Here is a 21,502-nt window from a genome sequence, read left to right on the forward strand (position 1 = left end):
CACGAGGCCCGGGTACCATCCACTTTGGCCTCAATGGCACTTTGAATGGACCCGGTTGCATAGCTTTCTTTCTCCAGCAAGCATTGCTCCAGTGACCAACACCTTAGACACTGGTAAAAAAACTGAGGTACTCCCGGTACGGGAGGGGTTATATAGGGAGTACACTTCCTGTCTGGGGTGTGCCAGTGTCCATCACCTGAAGGTGGCCTATAACCCACATAGTAATTACTATGCTGCTCTGTGTCCCGTGATGTACGAGAAAGAAACAAAAACACTTTAAATTTTTTTTAATACTGCAATTGTATATTTCATTAACAGTATTAAAATAAAGGCACTCTACCATCTTGGCTGAAGTGGATGAAAAGGTTTATATCTCCTCAATCACATTTTGTAAATAGACCTTTAGCCAGCATGATCACCAAGAACCACATTGATTATTTCCCGAACGTAGACGAGGCTTTCGGCTGTTAAGTTACAACATGGCCTGACAGCTAGGAGTGTGCGCCTCTGCATGCTCCTAATTGTCATACGATGAATGCTACCATGGTAAAGGAGCTCATACTGGGGACTGTTAGCCTACCCACTGCAGATGCCAAATAGAAAATTGTGATCTATCCTAATAACTAATTAGAAGGCAGTGTGTATACGTTTAACCGTATAATTTGATTACCGTATGTTTCACCTACAGTATATGTGATGTTTATTCTAAAATAACAAAATATTTGCACAAAATTGGAAAATGACACATTTTCACACAAAAACATTAAATTATTTAGATTGCTTTATTAGTCCGATGTTAACAAAAACTAGAATAAAAAATCTGGATCATTATGACCCACCAAAAACATTACCTAAGGGTCACCACACACGTTACAATCAACTTTAGATTTACCAAAATCATGTAGTATGAGGACCTACCTAATCCAATCATCTTGCATCCAATTAGGCAGGCCCTTGCACTATATGTTGTTGGTAGATCTAAAGGAGATTGTACAATTAGATTGTAAGGAATGTGGCGAGATTAGTTCAACGCACAGGATGAGAACTGATAATGGGAAGGGTGATGTCAACTTAGGTTCTAAAGTAAAGTCATCATCCTTACAAAGCTATATGCTGGTGTCTAGCTCTCTTGATGGATTTTCCACTTTGTACAATCGTTACTTTGGGAACCTATCTGCAAAAGTAGAATGGTGGCCAGCCTATTGACATTTAAAAGTTTACATATTCTTCAGCAGTAAATAAGCTTTAACACACACCCTCAATGACCTCTGTAGCCACAGGCACTGTGGAGTAGATAATCCTAAGGCCTGGTTCACAATGTTGCAGGGGCGGGAATCACACCAGTTCCCACACCTACAACCACCTGCAGGCAAAACGTGCTGCACTTCTTGGCACCTCTACGCATCTAAAAACTGCAGCAGCGGGTGTGAGAACCACCATAAAATCGCATGGTGCAAAAGCACCATGTGAATTCCCTGCCGCTGCGTTTTAAAAATGCCGCAGGAACCTTTTCCTGCATTAAATGCAGGCACAGCAGTCCATTTAAAATGAATGGGCTGCCATGTCTGTGCAAACACGGCACGAAGAGTCACAATACTGTGAACCAGGCATAAAAGCAGATAAACTGAACTCCTGCAGGGCCCAATGACACTATATCGTAATCTGGTAAAGCATGCACCACCACCTGCTTTAAGGCTTCATGCACACGAGACGCGGGTGCAAAACACATGTTTTTAAAAGCTGAAACCGGCATTTAGAAACGCCCGTTTTGCCGCATTTGCATGCCATGTTTAGCCGCGTTTGCGTCTAGAAGCATCTGCAGAGCAGAGAATGACATTTTGTGACCCAGCTTTGGGGCCTCGTATCTCAGGGCCAGCTAGGAACCCCAAATTTGGTATGCAAACACAGTGGAACTAGCACTACAACATATCCAAAAAAGCACTAAGCACTAGTGAGATACGGGGCCCCAAAGTCGGGTTGTAAAATGTCATTCTCTGCTGCAGAAAAATGCTTGACCTTTTGCAACCCAAATTTGGGGCCCCATATCTCGGGGCCACTTGGTGCTAGGAACCCCAAATTTGGATATGTTGTAGGGCTATTTCCACTGTGTTGCAAATGTGGGGCTCCTAGCACCAAGTGACCCCGAGATACGGGGCCCCAAAATTAGAGATTGACATTTTGAGACCCAACTTCGGGGCCACTTGGTGCTAGGAACCCCACATTTGCTGCAGTTTACCATCATATTTCTGTGTTTTCTGGTCCAAAAAATAGGGTTCCTTTAAAAACACTTATAAACGCAAACGCGGCTAAACACGGTACCGGCGTTTAGCCGCGTTTGGCGTCTGAAACGTGGAAAACTTTTGCGTCTGAACCCATTTTTTTGCTTCTGGAAAAAACGAGGTTAAACACAACTGCTTAAAAACGCCAAAAAAAACAAAAAAACGAGACTGTGTACATGGACACATAGGATAACATTGAATGAGTTCAGGGGCAGTTGAAAAAAAAGTGTCCAACTGCCTCTGAACGCGCGTTCAACAGCGTCTCGTGTGCATGAGGCCTAACACAGCTAATTTTGAGCAAAAACACATTCACTTTTAATTTTAACAGCTCAGCTTATTCTGCCCCCTTCCCCCTCCCTGGAGTGATTATCAGCCGGTTTTCTAATTGTTAATGTAAACAAAGAGCAGGTGGTGTGCAGAGTCGGCTAAGGCCAGACTTGGATGACTACAGGTCTTCTCTTAAAGATCTCTGAGAATTAATTCCTCCACAGCAGCTGTAGCTGCAGAGGTCAGTCTTGTTTAAAAGCTCATTTACTGCTTATTAAGATCATAAAAGAATTTGAATGCTCATCGCCTGGTTACAGTTTTTTCTTTAAATAAACAGCTGTTCAGTCTGTAAATAATCTATCTAGGTTGTATAGTTTTTTTTTTGTTAAAAAGGGAGCACTATCTTTTGAATCCTGAAAGACAATCTGGACATTTTTTTTCCATTCCTTATCCATAATTCCAAAAACATAGGCACCACTGAAGTGAATGTGAACACTATGAGAATTCTTTGCAATGACTGTCTTCCATAATACTAATGATTCTTCATGTTCAGTGTCTGGATTGTGCTCTAGACAGCAGTGAACAGTCTGGGTATCTGGTCATAGTTCTGTGGGAATAATAAAAAAAAGAAGGTGTTATGATGATAAACTACAGAATTAAACCAGATTTTCAGAAAACAGACATTCCCTGAGTGTTTGTGATCTTGGCGGATGGGACCAGAACTACTGAAGTATCTGAGACGTTTAAAAAGCAAGAGTCTTCACTCGGGTGGAATGCTCTTTAACCACGAGACCTCTGGAAGAATTTACCCCCTTCATGAGCAGGCAATTTTTTGCCATTTAGCACTGTGCTACCTTAAGTGGTAATTGTGCAGTCATGCAACGCTGTACCCAAACAAAATTTATTTTAATAAAAGTTTTTCACACTAATAGAGCTTTCTTGGTATTTGATCACCACTGTTTTTTTTTTTTTATTTTGTTGCGATATAAACAAACAAAAAAAAAAAAAAACACAACAATATTTTTTTACTTTCTCTTAACTCTTTAAAAAAAAAAAAAAAATTTCTTCATAAATTTTGGCCAAAATGTGTTCTTCTACGTCTTTCATAAAAAAAAATCCCAATAAGTGTACTGTATATTGGTTGGTGTGAAAGTTATAGTGCCTACAAATTATGGTATATATACTGGGTTTGAAAATGTTTATACTACTAATGGCAGTGATCAGCGACTTATAATGGGACTGCAATAGTGCAGCGGGCATTCTGGCATTGACTGACGCTGGGGGGAACTGACATCACCAGTGACATTAATGCAGTGATCAGTGCTAATACTATACACTGCCACCGCACTAATGATACTAGCTGGGAAGGGGTTAACATCTAGGGCGATCAAGGGGTTAAACGTCTGCCGAACTATCTGTAATGTGTGTAAAGTGTGCTGCCTTTGCTAACAGTTCTTTTTGTTTCTTATCCCTGTTCTCTCTGAACAGAGCTCTGTGTTGACTGTCAACACAGAGCTCTGGGCTGTGATTGAACACATGACCATGAACCATTGGCCAGGATCTGCTGACAGGCTCCCACAAGGAGTGTCGGGGGGGGGGGGGGGTGTGCATGCCTGGAAGCAAGCAGTGATGTACGGGTACGTTGCTTTGCCTGTGTGGGCTGCCCGCCCACTGTACATGGGGGCAGTCCGCAAGTGGTTATATGGTATTCTGAATTTTAGTGAACAGACAGAAGCACCCCAATTGAGCCCATCAAGAGAGGCTTCTAGGTTACATATCTGAGAATCTGTCTGAGCATTTATATTCTAGTAAATGCTCATTAAAAATATATGAAAATGACTGAAGCCAGAGATAAGATAGATATGGAATCAATCCCTGTCCCACACCAATAAAAATGGAGTAAACTGTTTTGATACTTAACCACTTTAAGTGTTGGGTCTGTTTACTCCTTATGGACCAGAAGTTGCAAGTAGAATAACACCACTTTTGTTGAGAAAAATAAAAAAAAACATTCCCCTCTGAATGATCTATGTACATTGCAAGGATTTTAACAAACTGTGTTGCAGATGCCTAACTTTTCTTATTTTGAAGAAATCCCTGTGCGTTTGTCTGTACCCATGTGGGAAAGTGAATCTAATGGGAGTGGTTTCATATTTATCAATCAGCTGCAGCACCTGCAGGGCACTAATGAGGAAAGTTGCAGGGCCTATCCTTTAGACGTGATTTCCTATTGGGAGTATCTCACCAAAAATGACATTTGTGTTGCAGGGGATGCCTGAAATCTGACTTTTATTTTAATGTAGACTTCTGGGAAAAACAGTGAGCCAATCACACAAGCAGGAAATTAAGTTTCTGGGGGGGCTCTCTGTGTACAGAACACCTCCAGGTAGCCAAATTGCATTGCTTTCTCAGAATATTACAGCCACTGCACATTGAAAAGGAAAGGCCATTTTTAATAACATTCAATTACAATATGATTTGTGTCGCAATTGTATACGGTATATTATTTTTTCTTTATTTGGTACTTTTTTCCCCACTAAAGTGGAGTTACCCTTTAAGGAATAGGGACAAGCTAGGTGAATGAATACATGGACATAGGGGAATCGATCAACCATGACACTACAAACTACAGCCACAACATGTGAGCCCATTATTTTGACCCCTTTCACACTGAGGCGCTTTACAGGCGCTATAGTGCTAAAAATAGTGCCAGCAAAGCGCCTCTCCTTTCACTATAATGCGAGAGCCCGAGGGCTTTCACACTGGAACGGTGTACTGGCAGGGTGCTCAAAAAAGTCCTGCAAGCAGCATCTTTGAGGCGCTGTGGAAGCGGTGTATATACTGCTCCTACAGCACCCCTGCCCATTGAAATCAATGGGCAGCGCCGCTGCAGCGGTGCTTTGTGGGCGCTTTTAACCCTTTTTTGGTTGTTAGTGGGGGTTAAAACGCCCGCTAGCGGTCAAAAAGCGGCGCAAAAAAACGTCGGTAAAGCTCCGCTAAGAATATCGGCACTTTACCACCAACACCCAGCGCTGCTCAGTGTGAAAGTGCCCTACAAAGGTAAGGCAAACAAACGACACAGGGAATATCACTACACTAATATCTAGTTCAAACAAGAAAAATATTTGAAAGTGTACAATGCCTTTAAGGCAGGGGTCTTAAAGTACCAGCCCGCGGACCGGTTGCAAGCGGCCCGCATGCAGGGCTGATCCTAGGCGGGTGGCAGTGGAGTTTTCGCTCTCCGTTTCCTCTCCCCCGCATGCTGCTGCAGCCCAGCCCACAACACAGGAGAGCAGAGAGGAGGGAGGATCTGCCCATTGCCCTGCCCACCTGTTCTGTCGAGAAATGCTCCCATCGAATAGTGCCCGGGCTGAAGTGCGCATGCGCCGTACGTAACATCACAACAGCTGATTTTGATTTTACCATCAGATGTTGTGACGGTGAGACGGCGCAGGCGCACAATAGCTGACAGAATTTTTTTTTTTCTGTCAGATTGTGCCCCGCGCTCCCGTGGAGAGTTTATGTCCATGATGGGTGGATTTCTAGACGATGTGGGTGGATTTACAGGCACTTGGGGGCAGGATTACATTTTCCAGTGCTGCAAAAGAAATAAAAAACTTTGTACTGGGCGGATTTCTACATTTCTTGTGGGCACTTTGGGGCGGAATTAGATGGCCAGTGCTGCAAAAAAATAAAACTTTGTGATATTCCACCCAAAGTACCCATAAATCCGCCCACAAAAAACTGTAAAAGTACACCCATCAGAAAGTTTTTGCAGCACTGGCCATCTAATTCCACCCCAAAATGCCCATATATCCACCCACAAGAAATGTGGAAATCCGCCCAGTACAAAGTTTTTGTTTTGCAGCACTGGACATGTAATTCTGCCTCCAAGTGCCAATAAATCCACCCACAACGTGTAGAAATCTGCCCATCATGGACATGAACTCGCCAGGGGAGCGTGGGGCTATTGTGTGCCTATACTGTCTCACCGTCACAACAGCTGATGGTAAAAGCAGCTGTTGTGATATTACGCACAGCGCATGTGTTGCGCATGCGCCCTTCAGCCCGGGCATTATTCGATGGGGGGCATTTCTCGACAGAACACCTGGACGAACTGCGTATTTGCCGTACGTAATACAACAGCTGATTTTACGATCAGCTGTTGTGTCGGCGAGACGGCGCCTGTGCACAATAGCTGACTGAACACAGTTTTCAGTCAGATTGTGCCAAGGCACGTTCATGTAGGTGAGGGGCGGAATTTAACATGAAGGGGGCGGATGTTTTCATTGAAGGCCAGTGCTGATCTAACATGAAGGGGGTGGATGTTTTCACTGAAGGCCAGTGCTGATCTAACATGAAGGGGGTGGATGTTTTCACTGAAGGCCAGTGCTGATCTAACATGAAGGGGGTGGATGTTTTCAAGGATGGCCACTGCTGCAAAGATGGGGGCAGAATTTTAAATATTTAGCTAGCTAAATAGACCCTCCAGAAAGAATAGCACATAAAGATTTGTTTAGCAGATTTGTTTGGGCATCGTTAAAAATGTTGCCCCCATCTTTGCAGCACTAGTCATCATTGAAAACATCCACGCCCTTCATGTTAAATTCCGCCCCTCGCCTACATGAACACTCCTCGGCAGCGCGAGGCACAATCTGACTAAAAATTGTCTTCAGTCGGCTATTGTGCACAGGCTGTTGTGCAAACGTACGGCGCATGCGCAGTTCGTCCCGCGCACTATTCGATAGCGCACTTCTCCACAGGACACTGGCCCCGGATCGAGGGTCCTGCTGCCACCTCAGGGAGGAAGATTGTGGTGTTCTCAGGGTGCCCTGCTTCTAGGCCTGTGATGAAGCCAGGACCTGACAGGAGGAGCGGACACAGGAGGCAGAAGATCAGGCCACCAGCTGACTGCCAGGAGGAGAGGTAAGTCAGCCATCACACAGAGGCTGAGAAAAGTCCTTAGTTGCGTGACTGGGGTTGAAACTTGTGAAGAGGGGGTACTTGTGGAGTGTGTGGGGGGGATATTTGTGAAGTGGAGTGTGGGGGGGTACTTGTGGAGGATAATGCTGGGGGTTAATATTGCGTCCGTCGACACCAGTGCTGGGGGTTAATAGTGCGTCAGCCGACACCAGTGCTGGGGGTTAATAGTGCGTCCGCCGACACCAGTGCTGGGGGTTAATAGTGCGTCCGCCGACACCAGTGCTGGGGGTTAATAGTACGTCCGCCGACACCAGTGCTGGGGGTTAATAGTGCGTCCGCCGACACCAGTGCTGGGGGTTAATAGTGCGTCCGCTGACACCAGTGCTGGGGGTTAATATTGCGTCCGCCGACACCAGTGCTAGGGGTTAATAGTGCGTCCGCCGACACCAGTGCTGGGGGTTAATAGTGCGTCCGCCGACACCAGTGCTGGGGGAAAGTACAGTTTGCATGCGACCCCCATTTTATGTGAAAATTTGTCTTGTGGCCCTCAGGTCATTTAAGTTTGAGACCCCTGCTTTAAGGCATCAATTGAATGACATCCAACACGCAAATTGGTTTTCATCTATGTTTTTGCTTCTTACCTCTTCCATGCTATTCTGTCACCTTGACTCTCTCGGCACATTTCAAGAAGTCAGCGACATGTTGAGAGCACTTTTCCACCACTGTTGGGTTTAGTTTTAGACACTGTTCAAAGGCTGTAAAGGGTTCTACACATTGAGAACGGATTTTCTGTATGATGGGACTAGAGGACAAGAAATTAAATTGAGATCTGTAACATGTTTAATATGTGCCAAATCATACTAATGAAAACAAAAATAAAATAAAAAAAAATGAAGGGTTTAGGTTTTTTTTTTTTTGTTTTTTTTTTTTTATGACATTGCAGGACATGTTTATTAAAACCACTTGCTGACCAAGCCTTTTTCTGGAACTTTTTGTTTAATAGTTTAACCACTTCAGCCCCGGATTTTCCCCCTTAAAGACCAAGCCATTTTTTGCGATACAGCACTGCGTCGCTTTAATTGACAATTGAGTGGTCGTGCGACGCTGTACCCAAACAGAATTGACGTCCTTTTTCTCCCAAAAATAGGAGTTATCTTTTGGTGGTATTTGATCACCTCTGCATTTTTTATTTTTTGCGCTATAAACAAAAAAAAGAGTGACAATTTTGAAAAAAAAAAAAATATATATTTTTTATCTTTTTGCTATAATAAATATCCCAAAAAATGTTTCTAAAAAACAAAATTCCATCATCAGTTTAGGCCAATATGTATTCTTCTACATATTTTTGGTAAAAAAAAAAAAAAAAAAAAAAAAAAAATCGCAATAAAGTGTACATTGATTGTTTGCGCAGTTATAGCGCCTACAAAATAGGGGATAGATTTATGACATTTTTCTTATTTTTACTAGTAATGGCAGTGATCTGCGATATTTAGTGGGACTGCAACATTACGGACAGATCGGACACTTTTTTGGGAGTTAACTGTGTTCCCTCATGTTTGTTTCCAACTGTGGGAGGATAGGACTGACTGTAGGAGACAGATAGCTGTTCCTAATTACTAGGAACAGCAGATCTGTCTCTCCTCCCCTGTCAGAATGGAGATTTGTGTGTTTACATACACAGATCCCCATTCTGGCTCTCGTGCCCGCGATCACAGGTGGCCGGCGGACATCCCAGCCGCCAGCCATGCGCATCGGGTCCCCTGCCGTGCAGCGGGCATGTGCGCGCCTGCTATGGTTCTTAAAGATGGCGGCTGGTCGGAAAGTGGTTAAAACAGTATTTATTTTGCTAGAAATATACTTAGAACCCCCAAACATTAAGTCGTTTTTTTTTTTTAGCAGAGACCCTAGAGAATAAAATGGCAATCGTTTTAATATTTTATGTCATAGAGTATTTGGGTAGCGGTCTTTGAAAAGCAAATTTTTGGGAAAAAATACACTTTGATGAATTTTTATTCAAAAAAACACCATAGATAACCCAATATTTTTGTAAAAATAAAAGATAATGTTACGCCAAGTAAATAGATACCTAACATGTCATGCTTTAAAATTGCGCACACTCAGAGAATGGTGACAAACTACGGTACTTAAAAATCTCCATAGCACCACTTTAAAAATGTTTACAGGTTAATTGTTTAGAGTTACAGAGGAGGTCTTGTGCTAGAATTATTGCTCTCACTCCTCACACCATTTACATATGCTTGCGTGACTTACATGTGTTCACTTCTGTACGCGAGCACGGAGGGATGGAGCACTTTACTTTTTTTTTAATTATTTATTTTTACTTTTTTTTTTTTAAAACTATCCCTTTATTTGTTTTATCATCCTTATTCCTATTACAAGGAATGTAAACATCCCCTGTAATAGAAATATGGATGACAGGCCCTCTTTATTGAGAGATCTGGGGTCAAAAAGACCTTTGAACTTTTTTTTTTTTTTTTTTTTTTTTTAACTATGGCCCGGTAACCAGAAGTGACATCATAGAGACGAGTGGTGGCCATCTTGGCTTCACTCTTCACCATACCCAGCTACCACCAGGTCAGGTAAGCCTGGGAACGACCGGGCAGTGATCCCACAGTAAATCCGCCTGCGGACCGCTTATATCTAAAAGAGAATCACCATTAGTGTAAATAAATACATAAATAAATAAATACCAGGGTTATGGCAGCCAGCTGCTACTATAACCCTGCTATTTAACGCCAAATTATGTATTTTTACTATAGGCTGGTCGGCAAGTGGTTAAAAGCTGTATACATCAGAAGATTGAAAATTACAAAAACAAGCTGAAGCTTATCCAAGATTTTAGTGACTGGGTTTGAGTATACTTTACCTGAGACCTTCTCCAGCTGGCGGTATGCGATAACCATACTTTTAACGCTGTTAGCTTTGCATTTAATATTTAACCACACAAGTGCTATATATTTTACGCATTATTATAATAATTGACAAGTCTGTAAAAATAAAATCAGATTCATTCCTTATTGTATTTGTAATAAGAAGAGCATTTAAATAGATTTGTGTTATTTAAATCTTAATCTTATGTGGATTTTAAATCAATCATGCGGTATTGGTTTTGAATAATGATGTAGCAATACTGCCACCTAGAGATCAGAGTATGTAGAGGGTACTGCTGGGAAAGATTTAAAGTCCACCTTTTAGAAAAAAAAATAATGCCCATACAATACAATGTATATTTACAGGTAAATAAAATGTGCATTGCACCCACGGGTCTGTGGATGTTGGTTGCAATGCCAGGCCCCTGCAGACTGTTCCTCCAGCTCCTTGTTTGCACAGAGGTACATGCTTTCAGTTGGAGAGCTGATGGAATTGTCAATAGACTAGGAGTGCAGTAATTATCTATAGAGGTGCACCGGATGGAAATTTTGGTACCAAAACCGAAAATGCAGGATGCACCTGGCTGAAAACCAAAAATGACAGTTTTAAAAAATGATTTATATATAATTGTATTATATTCAACTTTTTTAATTAATATCATCAAATTAAACACTTCCCGCCCAAGGTACGTCATATGAAGTCCTGGACTTTGAGTGGGGATACCTGAATGATGGGTGCAGCTACAGGCATCATCTTTTTCGGCCACCGATTCTGTGCACCATAAGAACAATCATAGCAGCAGTTCAACCGCTTGATCGTTCTTACAGGTGACAGGAGGGGAGGTCCCCCCCCCTCGCTGCCCTCCAGTGCTTCTCCGGTCTCGCCCGTGCGATCCGCGAGCTGTAGAATGAATGGGTCGCTGCCGGAAGTTGAGCATAGAGATTTCTGGAGACCAGATGGTCCCCATCTCTGACCCTCGGAGGCCCAGCGCGACGTTATGACATCACATCCGGCGGATGTAAACAATGCCTAGGATGAGGCTGGAAAGGCCGAGACAGTTTTTTTTTTTTTTTTTGATCTTGGCCTTTCCAGCATGAAGGAGAGATCCAACTATTCCTATTACAAGGGATGTTCATTCCTCGTAATAGGAATAAAAGCTATAAAAAAAAAAAAAAAAACATTTAAAAAAGAGAAAAAGTGTAAAAATAAAATTTTAAAAAATATATAAATAAATAAAATTTAAAAGCACCCCCATCCCTGCGTGCCCACGCACAGAAGCGAACGCATACAAAAGTCATGCCCACATATATAAGCGGTGTTCAAATCACACATGAGTTATCGTCACGTGTGTTAGAGGAAGAATTCTAGCACAAGACCTCCTCTGTACCTCTAAACAGGTAACCTGTAAAAAAAATTTAAAGCATCGCCTATGGAGATTTTTAAGTACCAAAGTTTGCCGCCATTCCACGAGTGTGCACAATTTTAAAGCGTGACATGTTAGGCATCTATTTACTTGGCATATCATCTTTCACATTATACAAAAAAATTGGGCTAACTTTACTGTTTTATCTTTTTAAATTCATGAAACTTTTTTTTCACAAAAAAAATGTATTTGAAAAATCGCTGCACAAATACTGTGTGACATAAAAAGTTGCAACGACCGCCATTTTATTCCTTAGGGTCTCTGCTAAAAAAACATATATAATGTTTGGGGGTTCTGAGTAATTTTCCAGAAAGAAAAAAAAATGATGATTTTTACATGTAGGAGCAAAGTGCCAGAATCGCCTTGGGCTGGAAGTGGTTAAATGAATATTACATTTATGGTCCATTATTGGCACGCAAGAAAAATTAAAATTAAAATTTTAAATTCTATGTATGTCTGCACACTGGTCTAATGCGCTTTCATTGTGATGTTAAAAATCCTGCTTGCTGCATTTTTGGGGAAAAAAAAAAAAAAAACCACACACACCACACACCTCCCAGTTGAAATGCACTGAAAACATAGCAAGAACGCATATTTAATGCACCCATGTTACCTTTTTGATGCGGTTTTTGAGTCACATGACCTATGAAAAACACTCCATAAGCAGAGTAAAATCATGGTTAAATCAGCGCAAAATCGCGGCAAAAACGCTGTGAATTTGCAGCAAAAACGTTGCTAATTCGTGTGCATTTTTGATGCCATCATCAGCACCTTTTTCTCTCATTGGCATTCTGCTGGTAACACTATTTTCGGGCGAAATGTTTCAGCGGCTGAAATTTCGGTGCATCTCTAATTATCGCACTCTGTTTGTACCAGATAGGACTAGGATAGTTCATTCATTCAGAGATCTCTGAATGAATGACACGGTTGTAGCCCTTTTCACATCATACATACAGTAGGTGGCATTATGCAGAAAAATGCAGCTTAACAGACATGGTGTGAAAAAACCCTTAGGCTCGATTCACACATATGCGAATCAAATGTGTTTTGAACCGCACGGGATTTCGCAGCTGATTTGCATAACATGTGAACCAGACTGGGTTTCAATGGAGCCGGTGCACATACATGCAGGCTGGTTGCAGTGCAAATTAAAAAAAATTTTAAAAAACGGTCCTGTGCATTTTTCAGTCCCATTCAGGTGAGATTTCAGTGTAAAATTTGCACCTGAACCGCTGAATAAAAATATATATACCCATACTTACAGGTAAAATGTTAGTTACTCACTGTGATGAAGTACACTGGGCCACCTTGACCTTTAACTCATGACAATCGTGATGCCACGTCCCCGGCTTGTTTGTCACACACTGTCCATATTCATCCAGTTCATTACGGCAGTACTTGGCTGTTACCTCCAATGCGGCCTGCCTTTGAGTGAAGAGAATGGAGAAGGCCTAGTTATTGCCAGAAGTTAACATATCTTTTAAGGCTCCATTCACACTAGCGCGTTTTTTGATGCATTTTGCATTTTGCAGAAATGCACGGGAATTTTTTAACATGGGTTCCTATGGAACATGTTCACATCAATGCCTTTTTGTTTCTCTGCATTTTTGGAAAGGGTCGGGGACTTTTTTTCATGCAAAAAGCAGCGTTTTGCATGTAATGGATTTCAATGGACAAGCATCAAAAACGCAAGTGCACCGTTTTTGCAGCGTTTTTGATGCGTTTTTGCCGTATTTTTTTTTTTTTTTAATTTTTTTTTAGACTGTAAAAAAAAACTGTAAAAAAAAAAAAAAAAAAAAAACCGCAAAACGCAAATCGCAGCAAAAATGCCGCAAAAACGCTGCTCAAAAACGTGGCAAGCATGAAAAAAAAACCTCCAAAAACGCTCAAAAGCAACATGCATAGGTGTGAATCGAGCCTAACAGAGCTATGCTTACAATATACTGCACAATTTTCATTGAGTCCTACAACAGTTTATATTCGACACAAATTTCCGAATTACAATAGTAACGAATTTAAAAATAATCTGAATTAACGAAACAAAATTTTGTCCAAAATTCGATTCGAATCAAATTCAAAAACTTAGAACAGAAAATAAATGAATGGAATAGAAAATAAAAGAATAGAGTAAAATAGAACAGACAAGTATAGAAAATATAAGAATAAAATAAAAAATGAATTGAATAGAAAAGAATAGAGAAAAAAACAGAACAGAAATATATATATATATATATATATATATATATATATATATATATATATATATATATATGTGTGTATGTATGTATATGTATATGTATATATATATAGATAGTGGGGACGGAAAGTATTCAGACCCCCTTAAATTTTTCACTCTTTGTTATATTGCAGCCATTTGCTAACATCATTTAAGTTCATTTTTTTTTCCTCATTAATGTACACACAGCACACCATATTGACAGAAAAACACAGGATTGTTGATATTTTTCAGATTTATTAAAAAAGAGAAACTGAAATATCACATGGTCCTAAGTATTCAGACCCTTTGCTGTGACACTCATATTTAACTCAGGTGCTGTCCGTTTCTTCTGATCATCCTTGAGATGGTTCTACATCTTCATTTGAGTCCAGCTGTGTTTGATTATACTGATTGGACTTGATTAGGAAAGTCACACACCTGTCTATATAAGACCTTACAGCTCACAGTGCATGTCAGAGCAAATGAGAATCATGAGGTCAAAGGAACTGCCTGAAAAGTTCAGAGACAGAATTGTGGCAAGGCACAGATCTGGCCAAGGTTCCAAAAAAAATTTCTACTGCACTTAAGGTTCCTAAGAGCACAGTGGCCTCCATAATCCTTAAATGGAAGATGTTTGGGATGACCAGAACCCTTCATAGAGCTGGCTGTCCGGCCAAACTGAGCTATCTGGGAGAAGAGCCTTGGTGAGAGAGGTAAAGAAGAACCCAAAGATCACTGTGGCTAAGCTCCAGAGATGCAGTCGGGAGATGGGAGAAAGTTGTAGAAAGTCAACCATCACTGCAGCCCTCCACCAGTCGGGGCTTTATGGCAGAGTGGCCCGACGGAAGCCTCGCCTCAGTGCAAGACACATGAAAGCCCGCATGGAGTTTGCTAAAAAAAACACCTGAAGGACTCCAAGATGGTGAGAAATAAGATTCTCTGGTCTGATGAGACCAAGATAGAATTTTTTGGCCTTAATTCTAAGCGGTATGTGTGGAGAAAACCAGGCACTGCTCATCACCTGTCCAATACAGTCCCAACAGTGAAGCATGGTGGTGGTAGCATCATGCTGTGAGGGTATTTTTCAGCTGCAGGGACAGGACAACTGGTTGCAATCCAGGGTAAGATGAATGCGGCCAAGTACAGGGATATCTTGGATGAAAACCTTCTCCAGAGTGCTCAGGACCTCAGACTGGGCGGAAGGTTTACCTTCCAACAAGACAATGACTAAGCACACAGCTAAAATAACGAAGGAGTGGCTTCACAACAACTCCGTGACTGTTCTTGAATGGCCCAGCCAGAGCCCTGACTTAAACCCAATTGAGCATCTCTGGAGAGACCTAAAAATGGCTGTCCACCAATGTTTACCATCCAACCTGACAGAACTGGAGAGGATCTGCAACGAGGAATGGCAGAGGATGCCCAAATCCAGGTGTGAAAAACTTGTTGCATCTTTCCCAAAAAGACTCATGGCTGTATTAGATCAAAAGGGTGCTTCTACTAAATACTGAGCAAAGGGTCTGAATACTTAGGACCATGTGATATTTCAGTTTTTCTTTTTTAATAAATCTGCAAAAATGTCAACAATTCTGTGTTTTTCTGTCAATATGGGGTGCTGTGTGTACATTAATGAGGGAAATGTACAATATGCAATATAACAAAGAGTGAAAAATTTAAGGGGGTCTGAATACTTTCTTTCCCCACTGTGTATGTGTGTAATATATATATATATATATATATATATATATATATATATTCTAATTGCTTAACCACCTGAGATCCGCGCTATAGCTGAATGACAGCGCGGACCTGCTTTGACGGCACAAGCGGCCTGCGCGCCCCCTGCAGGGAGCGCGCGGCGCGCTCTGTGAGTCTATGAGACTCGCCTGATCACAGATCGGAGTAAGGGGTCGATCCCGACTCCTTACCACGTGATCAGCTGTCAACAGAGCCGGTAATCGTCTATTTTTTCTCCTCGCGCTGACAGCGTGAGGAGGAAAACAAAGCCGTTCACCGGCGGCTGTGAGAGGGACATCAGTCCCGATCACGGCAAGCTACTAAAGATCCTCAGTGCCCACCTGTGCCCCCTGCCAGTGCCACCTAGCAATAGGCAGCAGTGCTGCCTACCAGTGCCCACCAGTGCAACCCATCAGTGCCCACAGTGCCACCCATCAGTGCCCAAAGTGCCACCCATCAGTGCCCACAACCAGTGCGTCAACAGTGCTGCACATCAGTGCCACCTAGCAGTGCCCATCAGTGTCACCTACCAGTGCCCATCAGTGCCGCCCATCAGTGGCCACCTATCAGTAGTACCTATCAGTGCCACCCATCAGTGCCGCCTTAACTGTGACCATCAGTGCCGCCTTAACTGTGCCCATCAGTGCCCCCTCATCAGCGCATATCAATGAAGGAGAAAAATTACCTGTTTGCAAAATTTTATAACAAACTATGAAACATTTTTTTTTTTGAAAAATTTCCATTTTTTTTTTGTTTGTTTAGCAAAAAATAAAAATCCCAGCTATGATTAAATACCACCAAAAGAAAGCTCTATTTGTGGGAAAAAAATTATAAAAATTTCATTTGTGTACAGTGTTGTATGACCGCGCAATTGTCATTCAAAGTGCGTTAGCGCTGAAAGCTGAAAATTGGTCTGGATAGGAGGGGGGTTTAAGTGCCCAGTAAGCAAGTGGTTAAAGAGGAGGTCCAGTCAAAAAAAAAAAAAAAATGTAAAAGTCAGCAGCTACAAATACTGCAGCTGCTGACTTTTAATTGGACACTTACCTGTCCCAGGGTCCAGCGATGCGGGGGATCGAAGCCCTGCTCATCTCCCCCTCCGTTCAGCGGCGCCGGCATTGCAACTGTGGGCGCCGGGCTGTGGCTTCACAGCCTGGCACCCACTGCACATGCGCGAGCGGCGCAGCGTGCCGTGATTGGCCGCTCAGTCACCTGGGACCTGTAATTGGTCCCAGATGATTGACAGGAGGGAGGGAGCAGAGCTGAGCCCTTCCTGTGCCGAGGGGGAAGTGATGTCACCAGTCCAGGCCGAAGAGGCAGACTACGAGGGACCCCCTAGCAACAGGCATTTAGAGGCAAGTTAAAAAAAAAATATCCAAATGTTTTTTTGGGTTTTTTTTAGGATTTTTCATGTATTTTTTTTTTGGGGTGGAACCCCACTTTAAAGAGAATGTTAACTTCCATGACTGCCTTTTACCTATAGGTGAGCCTATAATAATGCTTACCGATAAGTAATGTAAATATCTCCTTAACATGTACCGTTTGGGAGATATTTACATTACATGCAGCAAAGGAAATTACTGGCATATGCACTCCGGAGGAACGGCGACCATACCATTCCTTCAGAGCCCTGTGACATGAATGGCGGCTCCCGGCCTCACGGCTCCGGCCACTCAAAGCGCTGGAGCCTGCCAACCCAGAAGCAAGACGGGTGAAGATTGAAGCGGCTGCAGCGCTGATGTTGCGGTGCTGGAACAGCTTCGTTTCAAGGTAAGTTTCACATAATGTGCTAGTATGTGAAACTAGCACATTATGACTTTACCTTGCAGGGGAAAAAAAACTTCCAGTGGTATAATACGCTTTAATGTGCCTTACAGGAACCGCAATACTTATATACACACATGGTGGTTTGCAAGTGGTTCACCAGGTTTATGGCTGTAACAGCCATAACCCCAGGACTGTTTTTTTCAGCAGACTGTCGGTTTTCTCATGAAACTGGTCCGAGCGGTTCATGAGCCGCTGGGCTGGTTTTCAAAGTGCAGGGAGGGGGCAACTACCCTCCCGCCGGTGCTTCTTGGGCTTACCGTTACCACCGGTTTGCCTGAGAAATGATCCGATGGTGCGGCTTTGTGCTCCCATAGGCGATCAAAGAGTTAACACTCTTTGAACGACTCTATGGCCTTGGAGGACCGGAGCGATGTCATGGCGTCATTTCCAGGCTTTTTATGATTTTTTTTTTTTACATTTTTTTTTTAAAGCAAAAGTAAGACCAAGGCATAATGAGCTAGTATGCATCACATACTAGCTCATTATGAAATACTTACCTTCGAACGAAGCCCCTGCAAGCGACGCCCGCACACTGCAGAGACGGCTGACATCTTCCCCGTTGTTTCTTCCGTGTTCCTGTGAGTGACCGCAGCCGCAATGACGTCACTCCCGTGCGGGAGCCGCCGGTTACAGCACACGGCTCTGAAGAAACGGCATGGGCGGTCATTCCTTCAGAGCGTAGGGTATACGGTAAATATCTCCTAAACGGTGCAAGTTTAACCACTTCCAAACCCGGCCATTGTCAAATGACGTCCACAGATGGGATCTCCCATCCTGGGTGGACGTCATATGATGGCCTGGGCTTCCCGACCACCTAGGGGGCGCGTGCCAGCCACGTTGCTCGGGACCCGGTGCGTGTGCCCGGCGGCCGCAATGTCCGCCGGGCACTCGCGATTGCCTGTTAACCGGGCCGGACCGTGGATCTGTGTGTGTAAACACACAGATCCACGTCCTGTCAGTTGAGAGGAGAGCGATCTGTGTTCCCAGTACAGAGGAACACCGATCGGTCTCCTCCCCTTGTACGTCCCCTCCCCCTACAGTTATAATCACTCCCCTAGGAAACATATTTAACCCCTTGTGTCCCCCTAGTGGTTAACCCCTTCACTGCCTGTCACATTCACACAGTAATCAATGCAATTTTATAGTATTGATCGCTGTATAAATGTGAATGGTGCCAAAAATGTGTCCGATGTGTCCGCCATAATGTCACAGTCACGAAAAAAAAAAAAAAAAAAAAAATCGCGATTGCCGCTATTACTAGTAAAAACAATAAATAAATATTTTTTTTTTTAAAAATGCCATAAATCTATCCCGTATTTTGTATTTTTGCGCAAACCAATCAATATACACTTATTGCGATTTTTTTTTACCAAAAATATGTAGAAGAATACGTATCGGCCGAAACTGAGGAAAAAATTGGGATATTTATTATAGCAAAAAGTAAAAAATATTGTGTTTTTTTTCAAAATTGTCGCTCTTCTTTTGTTTATAGCACAAAAAATAGAAACCGCAGAGGTGATCAAATACCACCAAAAGAAAGCTCTATTTGTGGGGAAAAAAGGACGTCAATTTTTTTTGGGTACAACGTCGCACGACCGCGCAATTGTCGTTTAAAGTGCGACAGCGCTGAAAACTAAAAATTGGCCTGGGAAGGAAGGGGGTGAAAATGCCCTGTATTGAACCGGTTAAGAGATATATAGAGCACCTATGGGTAAGCCTTATTATAGGCACAAACAAACCAGGGGAGTTGACTTCCTCTTTAAGGCCCCTTTCACACTGGGGCGGTGGGGGCGTCGGTGGTACAACAGCGCTATTTTTAGCGCTGCTGTACCGTCGTTCTTGCAGCTGTATTCGGCCGCTAGCGGTGTGGTTTTAACAATCCGCTGGCGGCCGAAAAAGGGTTAAAATCACTCGTACAGCGCGGCTATAGCCGCGGTATAGCCGCGCTGTCCCATTGATTTCAATGGGCAGGAGCGGTTTAGGAGCGGTAATTACACCGCTCCAAAGAAGCGGTTTGCAGGACTTTTTTTCACTGTCCTGCCAGCGCACTGCTTCAGTGTAAAAGCCCTCGGGCTTTCACACTGAACAAACAGCGGAGGCTGTTTAGGGGCGGTTTGCAGGCGGTATTTTTAGCGCAATACCGCCTGCAAACCGCCCCAGTGTGAAAGGGGTCTAAAGTTAAAGAAGAGATTTGGGGTCTTTTTGACCTCATATCTCTTCATAAAGAGGACCAGACATCCTTGTTTCTATTAACCACTTAAGAAACAAGCCTCTTTCTGAGATGTGTTGTTTACAAGTTAAAAACAGTTTTTTTGCTAGAAAATTACTTAGAGCCCCCAAACATTATACATTTTTTTTTCTAACACCCTAGAGAATTAAATGGCGGTCGTTGCAATACTTTGTCACACCGTTTTTGCGCAGCGGTCTTACAAGCGCACTTTTTTTGGAAGAAAAAAAACACTTTTTGAATTAAAAAATAAGACGACAGTAAAGTTAGCCCAATTTTTTTGTATTGTGGAAGATAATGACAAAGCTCTATTTGAATGACAATTGCGCGGTCATGAAACACTGTAACCATGTGATATTTTTTATCATTTTCTTCACACAACGTGTGAGAGCGCTGAAATCTGAAAAAATGGCCTGGGCAGGAAAGGGGTGTAGGTGCCCAGTATTGAAGTAATTAAACTTGTAAAGAAAAAGGTGCCAGGAAAAGCCCGGATGACAAGCGGTTAGATTGGATTTTGCTTGTAATCTGGGTTCCTTTTCATGTGAAGGCACATCAGGTGCCATTCAGAGAATGTAATGCCAAATCCAGGAAGTGATCAGGAAACATTGTAGCAGAATAGAGGAGATTATACATTGGAGGATCACAGCCACTTCACATACAACACTCTACACCCAGATCCATCATCCACTCTCTACTTACATGATCACTGACACCAGCTCACCCTTGAAGGCTTCACATGGTCACACTTCACTTCCTGTATGGGGGATGTGCGCCCTGTGATTGGCAGAACGAAAACAAAGAGGCGGAGAATTCGATCAGTGAGGGCGGCGTGTCTGATTAACCCATGTGTGGCTGAAACAAAGTGATCAGGGATTACCCAGCATGCATCTTCATAGTGAGCATAGACCAAGGGAGATCATGTGACATTTATATACTATGGATATATATATGTACAGTATAGTATAATATATTATACAATATCACATATAATTTAATACATTGTTTCATCATCTTTACATTTATGGTGGAAAGACACGCTTTAAATTTTTATGAGATCGATGTACGATTCAATCAAAACTTCCCTTCTGTTCGATTTAGACTCAATTTCGATCAAATTCGATCGGCCAGGGCGGAATATTATTGACCAGCAGCACTGAGATACTTTCTTCATGAATATGATCCTATTTCAAACAATCAGATTATGAGATTACATGGTGGAAACAGAGTGGCGGTTGGTTGATCATTTATGATTGTAAATTACGATCATATCTTATCCGTCGACCAAAAATCCACTTCCCTGTGTGTGTGTCATATCGATCAAATAAGTTGCCAACCATAAATTGATTATGCCTACCATAAGAGATCGATTTGGAAAGCCAAAGCCCCCTCCAAAAAATATTTAAAAAAAAATTGTAAAAAAATTCTAAAAAATTAAAAAGTGTAAAAAAATCAAAAAAAAAAATACTGACACCACTCTCCCCTGTCCTACCATCACTGTCCACTGCCCCAACCCCCCCAAAAAGCATTGTAAAAAAAAAAATTAAGAAAAAAACTAAATTGTAAAAAAATCAATTATTAAAAATAAAAAAAAAACACCGTCCACTGCCACATACCACCCACCCCCTTCCCAAGAATCACTGTGGAAAAATATTTAAAAAAAATATTTTGCTGTGGGGGGGTTGCGGGCGCAAAGCGCCACTTCCCTGAAATGA

The 21,502-nt window shown here is 42.4% G+C and overlaps 1 protein-coding gene across 2 annotated transcripts; it reads right to left on the minus strand.

The window, feature by feature from the left end:
* Window positions 1-763: 763 nt before the first annotated feature.
* CHCHD5 (coiled-coil-helix-coiled-coil-helix domain containing 5) lies at window positions 764-20,644 on the minus strand. Of its 2 annotated transcripts, XR_012243031.1 has the most exons (5): window positions 20,490-20,644; window positions 13,069-13,209; window positions 8,111-8,271; window positions 2,191-3,153; window positions 764-2,046 (listed from the first exon to the last, which is right to left on the minus strand). XR_012243031.1 is itself a non-coding variant. In XM_073622516.1 (4 exons), coding segments are annotated over exons 1-3 (294 nt in total). In that variant the 5' UTR covers window positions 20,492-20,644; the 3' UTR covers window positions 764-3,153; window positions 8,111-8,120. The 2 variants fall into 2 exon arrangements, 1 of the variants encoding a protein (XP_073478617.1); XM_073622516.1 differs by having other exon boundaries at window positions 764-3,153.
* Window positions 20,645-21,502: the final 858 nt, after the last annotated feature.

This window comes from Aquarana catesbeiana, linkage group LG03 (assembly GCF_042186555.1).
Source record: "Aquarana catesbeiana isolate 2022-GZ linkage group LG03, ASM4218655v1, whole genome shotgun sequence".
NCBI classification, from domain to species: domain Eukaryota; kingdom Metazoa; phylum Chordata; class Amphibia; order Anura; family Ranidae; genus Aquarana; species Aquarana catesbeiana.